The sequence below is a fragment of the Micropterus dolomieu genome, linkage group LG12, assembly GCF_021292245.1.
Source record: "Micropterus dolomieu isolate WLL.071019.BEF.003 ecotype Adirondacks linkage group LG12, ASM2129224v1, whole genome shotgun sequence".
Taxonomy (NCBI): Eukaryota; Metazoa; Chordata; class Actinopteri; order Centrarchiformes; family Centrarchidae; genus Micropterus; species Micropterus dolomieu.
The window spans coordinates 1,318,289-1,326,618 of record NC_060161.1 but is presented as its reverse complement, the minus strand read 5'-3'; the positions used below and the strand labels follow the sequence as shown (position 1 = coordinate 1,326,618).

The window sequence follows — 8,330 nt, the reverse complement described above, 5'->3', positions numbered from 1 at the left end:
CTCTATACGAGTCTTTTCTTTCCTGTTGCTTTATTAATCCACTACAGACTCTGTAATAACCTCACTGCAATGAGGCTTCACTATATTATGTTATTAAGTACTGTGTCCAACAGAAACTGAAATGCGAGACAGGCATCCCATTGGAGTCCTCTTTCGTGAGACTTGCTAAATCCATGTATTTATTTGCTTTGCAGACAAGTAAAAAATACCTTTTCTACTCCCGTAACGTAACTGGTATCTCTTGGTTTATGCCAAATATGTGTAAAACTGTAAGATGTTTTAATATTTTTGTTGAGTCATCCTGCATTGGAGTGTACGCATAAATGTATCCAATCAAATGTGATTTGGGCCGACCAGTTCATCCCTGCTATTATATAAAACCACGCCTTTAGCTTGTGGGTGATCACAGTAGCTAGTGGAGTTATATTATAGGTCAGAGGTGTGGTTTTCATAAAATTTATATTTCCAAAACAGTGTAGGTGAGGAGGTCAAATTTGATCTAATGCTGTGATTTAATAAGAGGTTGTGTAGGGATGGTTACTTTGGAAATGTAGAAGGTTACATTCATTCAAAATGTATTAGTAGTGTAACTATTTCAATTAATTTATCAAAGTAATGTAACTTATTACATTTAATTCATTTTTGATTACTTTTCTAAATTTCTAATGAAAGATTTCAACTCTCGTGGTGCTGTAAATTCCAACAGAAACCAATCAAAAGCATCAGAAAAGCATCAAACTTTACTGAATGGCTGTGCATGAAAATGGCAAATGAAGACATTGTGCACATGAAAAACATGCAAAGGAACGAAATGACAATTGTACAACTTATAGCCGAGATTTGTTCAGACAATATTTGGATCTAACCCCCAATGTGACATGAACATTTTCATAAGAAACTGTAATTTAATTACACATTTCTTCCCAGTAACTGTAACGATTACAGTTACATTTATTTTGTAATGAAATTACATAACTAAATTAGTGATAAGAGGAATATGGTGGACAACACATCAGTCCTCTACAGCTACAGTGTTTTTTTAAGAAACTCACGCTCCAGAAATATTCACTCCTGTGATCAGATATTTTTTCCCAAAATTCCCTGACCTCCATTTCACTCTCAAATACGTCACATTACAGAAACGAAAGATGCTCTATCTGCCGTTTCACTGGGACTTTAAGCTTCCTGATTTTGTCAGCTATAAAGAAAAATTATCGGCTTGTTAGATGTTTGACTCTCATCATTCGCTGCTTGTTTACGTTTGCACCGAACCTATGTGAGGTAATTAACTGGGGTAGACTGTCCACAGTTTATTAAGGCCGGTGAAAGACAAAAGGGACTCAGTCATCTTGACTGACAAACAAAAAAAATCAGCCTAACGCTGCATAGAGTTGTGTTGATTCTCAGTGAGATCGGCAGTATTGCCTGCTGTTCACCGTCTCACATTACAGAGAATAATTTAATAATTTAGTAATGTCACTTAAATATTGCTTAATTCAGCTCTAACATCTGTACCTAGAATCTCACATCTTGTCCTAAACAGAGGAAGTTGACTATGAGGGGTAAATGCACGGGCTTGTTTGCCACCGACAACAGAGCAATGTTTTCTGTTTTACCTTCACAGAGCAGAGATGGACAGTTTCCAAACACATGAAAAAAAACAAGAGGCTCTTTGTATGATGTGTGCGTGGTTTGTTCCACCTACAGTAGCCAATAAGTCTCTCCAGATGTCTCCACGGAGACAAAGTGTTTCCACTACAACTGCCAACACACACACACAAACACTGATGTCATTGGTGGCAAAAGATGCAGGTTTCTGAGTAGGGGGTAGAAAATGGAAATGGACAAAAGAACTTCTTTCTTTCTTTACTTTCTTATACTTTACTACATAACTATTACTATATAATTTCTGCATGTTATTTATAGTCAAATTCAAATGAAAATCTATTTTTCACCTTATTAATTTCAGGCCTCTTTAATAATACATAAATCAGACAATATTTACATTCAGCTAAACCATTTTTAAAAGTTTGAAAGTGGAAACAAAGCAGTACACACATGTGGCCCAAAGATGGTGAACACAGCAAACAGAACACCTTAGTGTGCTAGTGTTAGCATTGTCATTGTAAGCATGTTGGCGTGCTAGCGTTAGCATTCAGCTCAAATCACAGAGTCTCACAGAGCTGCAAGGCTGTAGACTCTCAACCTTGTTTCTTATTTAAACACACATATCAGTCATTTGGTCTTTTCTATCATCACAATAATTCAAACCATGAGGAAGATACGTATGCTCAAACTCTTAACCTTTAAGGTTTGTGTGTAACTTTGACACTGAAAGATGTCAATTTAAGCAGTTGTAGTCACTGTTTGCACTTTCCTGGTTCTTACAGTGCAAAATAACATCACAACATTTGAAAAAGTCAAGTAACACCTCTGACATTATTACATGACTTCACTCTGAATCAGAGTGTATGTTTTTGGAAAATGCTGCAATGACTAGGCTACTATTCTTTCACTCCCCCCCACTCTCTCTAAGTCTGTCAATTAGTGATAATGGACCCCGTCGGCCAAGAGAAGACCACTCCCTCCCTCTTAACTCCCTCCCTCCTTGACACACACACACACACACACACACACACACACAAACAAACGCTCTCTCTCTTTCTGTCCGTCTTTCTATCTCTCAGTCAGTAATAATGGAGCCCAGCAGTCCGAAGAAGATCCAGTTTGCTGTACCTCCACTGCAGGGACAGCTGGACCCACAGGCTGCCGAACATGTGAGTGTATCTGAGCATGTGTGTGTGTCACAGAGTGGGCTGAACAGTGCGGGTTCACCAATGTGACGGCTGAATGGGGCTGTGTGTCTGAATCTGTGATGTTGTCTAGAATTTTCTGTGTGTGGGTGCAGACCAGCATGTGTGCATAAGTTGATCTTGTGAAAACTGCTGTTTGTGTATCTGTGTGGCAGCATGTGCATTTTAATAGCTCTGTCATATTTGATGGCCATGCATTTGACACGTTTGAGTGTTTTTGCCGGCTGGTTTGTTTTCATGTCTATTGGCAAAGAGTTTAATATTTTTGTGAGCATATGTAATAAACTAAAATACCTACCATAAAACTAGTTAACACTGAAAAAAAAAACCTCATTCAATGGTGATTTAGTCTTTAAGTTTCAGTGTTTCAAATTTCAGAAAAAGTTTCTTCTCTCCCATTGAGCACAAACGATTTAGCTTTTTGCATGTTTACTTCATAATCATCTGGTTATGTAAACGTGACTACCTAGAAATGTCAAGTGACCGTTAAATGTAGCCTACTCCTGTCACGGACGATCTCTGCCAACAGGTTTACGCCCGTTCTCTTGGGGACGGTGTATAAAGGCATTCAAGGAAACATGGATTATCACTAACTAACTGATCTCAAGTAAAGTGGGAAATCAAGACAGAGCGATGCAAAGGCCGGTTTAAGTCCAGAAACGTACCGAACACTACAGATGAATAACTTGTACAGAGTATCTGAGGTGTAATTTCCCTTTAACTGGTTCTGAATGGCTCCTACAAGTAAAAACAAACAGAAGCTGGTCTTTCATACAAGCTTAAACACTGCATCTGGGAGTCCCTGTGAGACCAGAGTGTTTGGTACTGGTCTTTATGAACCGTTTAGTCAACAGAAACCGGAAGTTGTTTACTTCTAAGGAAGCTGGTAATGAACAGTGACAGGTTAAGGCCCCTTTGTGGCTCTTTGGGGAGTCCATGTGTTGGCCAGCATTTACAGAAGATAATTAACATTTACATTCCTGCTGTGTGGCAGTGTTGTTCGTCAGAGAGCCAAGCAGAGTAAACTCAATAACATTAGTTATTATGGCTTTATAAGCGATCCTTGAAAGAAGTGCCTGTAATTCACTAGGAGTTTAAGTCATGTTTAACATGTTAAAATGTCCTTTTACAGCCTACAATTTAATGTTTGGACAACTGTAAATGTTGCCACTTGCTACAGTACAGTATGTGGGAAAGGTGTGCTTTTTAGATAGGTACTAAAACTGTATGTGAATACTTATATTTTTAATTAAGAATAATAATTCAAAGCCTGAAGCATTGAGGCAGTTAATTACATGCTCTTAATTAAGTTTACACAAATTCTCAGGAGGGTGTTTTTACAGCGTAAGAATCGGGGCAATTAGTCCCCGTTGGTATTTTTAATGAACTTTTATTTGGATAGTGAGCTAAATTTTGTGTTTTCAAAGTCTAATTACTGGAACAGTAGTCAAGTTAAGTCAAAATGTATTTAAAGTGGATTTTCACACAAGAGTGTCTCACCATAGATGGGCTGTTATGAAACACAAATTAAAATATGTAGAGATAAAATGTTAGAAACAATGGCAGTAAAACCAAAAAGCCTGCAATTAAACCACTAAAAAGGTGTTAAACCAGCAATGGTGGTTACAGGGAATTAAACAGTGTAGGACAGAGACAACAAGTGAGTCTGGCCTTGAAAGGTTTCCAGAGAAGGATCTATTCTAATGTCTACAGTAACAATGAAATCAAGTTCAAGATGATAAGAGGGCTGAGGGAAGCAACAATGAAAATGTGTGTGTGTTGTGTGTTTACCTCAGATCCGTCGCAGAAGACCAACTCCTGCCACTCTGCAGATCTACAGACAACCTGGCACAGGTGAGAGAGAGAGAGAGAGACTGAAAGAGAGGGGGGGGGGGCTGAAAAGCAGCAGCTATAATGGAACTTTTATTAGATTTGCGCTGCAGCTTTTGGTAAGTGATATCATTGCTCAGACTGGGCTGATGGATGCCTAAAGTGCGTGTATGTGCGTGTGTCGGCCCTCAGCTCTTATAAATCCCTCTACACAGGAAATGACCGATTGAATAATCGTCGGCCTGATTCCATTTTGTGAGTTCAGCTCAGCTCAGCGAGGCTGGTTCCAGTACAGTTGTATAAAGCTCTGCAGGTGCCTGAGGTGTTTTCGAGCGGCCATTATTTTCTGTTTCTCAAAGTAAAAAAAAAAGAGAAAACAAGGATGTTGGGAAACATAAACATGGACAGGCCGTAACACAACATCAGCATCTTTAATTGTATGAAAGAAATCAATCCCCAAGAATGTGGAATACTTTATCTCGCTCTATGGTTGATCTGTGCACCAAATTGCAGAGATTTTAATTGTTACTTTCTCTGCACTGTCAGTCAGTCTGTAGAGTAGAAACCATCTGGCAGCTGCAAAAACAAGAAGTGACCGCGCTCTTGGCCTTGAAACAAAGAAGAGCACCGTGACATTAAAAGTGCAGATGTTATGTCTTCAGCTGTTAAATTACTGTCTGTATTTTCAGAAAACAACAGTTGGTCATTTTGTCTCCAACAAATGCTGATACTTTCTGAAGGCATTAAGTAATGTAGGACCTTTGCAGACTTCTTCTGGAAACCTCTGGGAATCATGTTTGCTCTCTCGTAAAGGTGCATCCTCTGATATTGTCTTATTTCCATCAGAGCCCCCCCCCCCCAAAAAAAAAATCTTCCTCCAGCTCACAGGTGGTGTTTTTAAACTCGTACGGTTCATGGCTGATATTCAAAACATCAACACTGAGCTGAGGGGGAGTCACACTGGTGCACAGAGTGACGTGTTCCTTCATCACCATAAAAACACACACACACACACACACACACACACACACACACACACACACTGTAGTTTGTTTTGACTCAGTCCCATGTTACTGCTGCTGGAAAATACTCCCTAAAGCCCCAAAAGTGGATTAATCCTCAGCTGAAAATAGTCCCCTAAAAAATGCACTATTTACTCCCGTTTGAGAAGTATTTGCCAAAACTACAGTGGCAAATTGACTCAGAAGATTATTAACCTTTTTCTTAAAAACTGAAAGTATATATTTGTGAACTGTTTTTAAAGATTCACGTCTTCAGTAGGAACGAGTCCCACAGAGAAGCTGGACTAACAGATTGTTTGTTTTACTCTATTTATGCGATTTGTTGAAATAAAGATTGCTGCTAGCCTTATGCTTTAACACAACAGCAGCGAGAGAGTGAATTAAAATTAATCCACTAAAGATCAAAATGTATTCTGTAAGTCAGATATCTCAGCATCTGGCCGAGTACCTGCTGAGTCATCAATCAATGGCCCCTTTAACAAAACAGACCATAATCACCCGCAGGTGTTAAAAAGGTGATTGTTAAACACTGATTCCAGGAAGTCCTGCACTGGGAACTGCCAAACTTTATTTACAAACTGGAACAGTGCCGCTCTGATCACATGGCGTTTATCTAAAAGCTGCTTGATCTCGACATGATCACGGTACGGCTTCAGGCCCCAGAGGAAACAAGACTACCAATGCACACTACCCAGCCTGACCAATGTGGTTTCAACTAGCAGGCTGATCAGCAACAGACCCTCTGACACTGTTAGATCCTCAAACTCTCGCTTGTTGGGGCTAAACAACATCTGTCGTGCAGATTTGGAAACGGCGATGTGCCAGCAACTTACATAACCTGAGCTATAGCGGCAAATCAGTAAAAACAGAAAGAGCTCACTGCTGCTGTCTCATCTCTCCTGCAGATGTTGGAGATCAGCACAACGCCAGCGGAGACTCTCAGGTTTGTACTGTTATACATGCAGATGCAAGAGAGAAGTGGGGAAACACACCAGCAGGTAAACACTAATCTGCTGGAGTCACAGGAACCAGACACGATAGCCAGTGTTAGGAAATGAACTTCCACTTTAACACATAGAGACATTAAGCTCAGGTGTGTTTATCTGCAGCAACCTCTAATATAAGCTTTTGAAATAAACAAACTGTTTATTATTTTTGCCACCAGCTGATTAAACTCGAATTATGAACAGTTCAAAATGTTAATCATCAGTGAAAAGATAAGACAATTCCTTACTGTAGTTCCTAAATATTGTAACATATACACACACACATTTCATGAGAACTTCAGACCGTCAGACAATCTGCCAGATAAATGATTGTGAAGCTGATGTTGAGATCAATAAGGACAACACAGTCTATCTTGTCTACTATTGGCTATTTTTTTTTAATGCATAAGCAACATAACTTCCACCTTACATCCATCATTTTTACATTACATTATTATTAAGTACATTGCTTGGCTTAAGAATATTGTTTAAATCATCATTAAATGAAACTAATTGTTGCAATGATGTGTGAGTCAGCTTTTTTTTTTAATTGCAAATTTAGCTTTACTTAATTCTCTGAATTGAACAGCTTGTGTCTTATAGTTCTATTTAAAATGTATTGGTTTATTTAACAGGGACATTGCACATTAATAAACTCTGCTGTAAGTGCACCAGTATAAGTTATTTTGATCGTTTATAAGCATGCAGAACAGTAATAAAAAGGAGAGAGAAAAGCAAAGCCACAATTTAAGACATGCATGCAGGTAAACGAGGACAGACTGGCGATAGAAAGACCTCGACAGCAGATGGAAGTTCACAGCTCAGACATATTGTTTCATCGTCTAGTTGCGTGACTGTGTTAAGTCAGCTTCTGATATGTTTTTTCTGTTTGTTCTGCAGGCGTCAGATGCCTCTCAGAGGAAGCAGAGCACCTACGCCCCGCCCACCATGAAAGGTAAACACAATTTTAAGCCCGGTCTCCAATCACTTAGCAAAATGTGCCCAATGCCTGAAAACATATAAGACGATGCTGTGTGCAAGGAAAGTGGAAGAAATCAATTTCCCCTGGAGGAGAAGATTATAAGGAGGGTTTACTTGGTGCATCTCAGGTCCCTCTGCAATCTACAACAATTAATCACCATTAAAGGGGAAAGCAGAGAACGCCAGAAACAACAAAGACACCAATCCAAGCATTTAAAACACAAACTATTTTACAACCATATGGCAGCATTGATAGAAAAGTTTTTGTAAGTGCCTGTGAAAAGATCCTTGAAAGCACAAAGACAGAAAGAAGCTGCCCACTGAGTCTTTTCAGACTCATTGAATTTCTTTGAAGATAAAAAAAATCTCTTAATTCTGGATTATTTGCAACGTCTGTTGTCCTTCAGAAATTCAGTGTCAAAACTGATTTAAGGTGCGACCGGGCAAACAAATGCCTACTGCAGTGATGCATCAGTTTCCTTTCTTTACAAATGCTCTTTCACTCACTACATACACAGGATGTTCTTTGTTCAGAGGTAAACATGCAAAAGAATTACAGCATACGTCACTAAGAATTTCTTCTGATCCTGGATCTGTAATGTCGTGCACTGGTGGTTTTGTTCACACACCAGTCTCCTCCTTAGTTTTTATGGTATCTATATGTTGTTTGCTTTTTGTTTTTAGGGAGTTCTGCTTGT

General features: G+C 39.1%; 1 protein-coding gene across 1 annotated transcript in view; it reads left to right on the top strand.

The window, feature by feature from the left end:
* The first annotated feature begins 2,622 nt into the window (after positions 1-2,622).
* The window catches only part of ppp1r1c (protein phosphatase 1, regulatory (inhibitor) subunit 1C), an 18,765-nt gene continuing 13,057 nt past the window's right edge, over positions 2,623-8,330 (top strand). The window contains exons 1-4 of the mRNA XM_046064651.1: positions 2,623-2,777; positions 4,610-4,667; positions 6,571-6,608; positions 7,552-7,606. Of these exons, the coding sequence (XP_045920607.1) occupies positions 2,697-2,777; positions 4,610-4,667; positions 6,571-6,608; positions 7,552-7,606 (232 nt within the window). The 5' untranslated portion in view covers positions 2,623-2,696. The remainder of the gene's footprint in view (positions 2,778-4,609; positions 4,668-6,570; positions 6,609-7,551; positions 7,607-8,330) is intronic.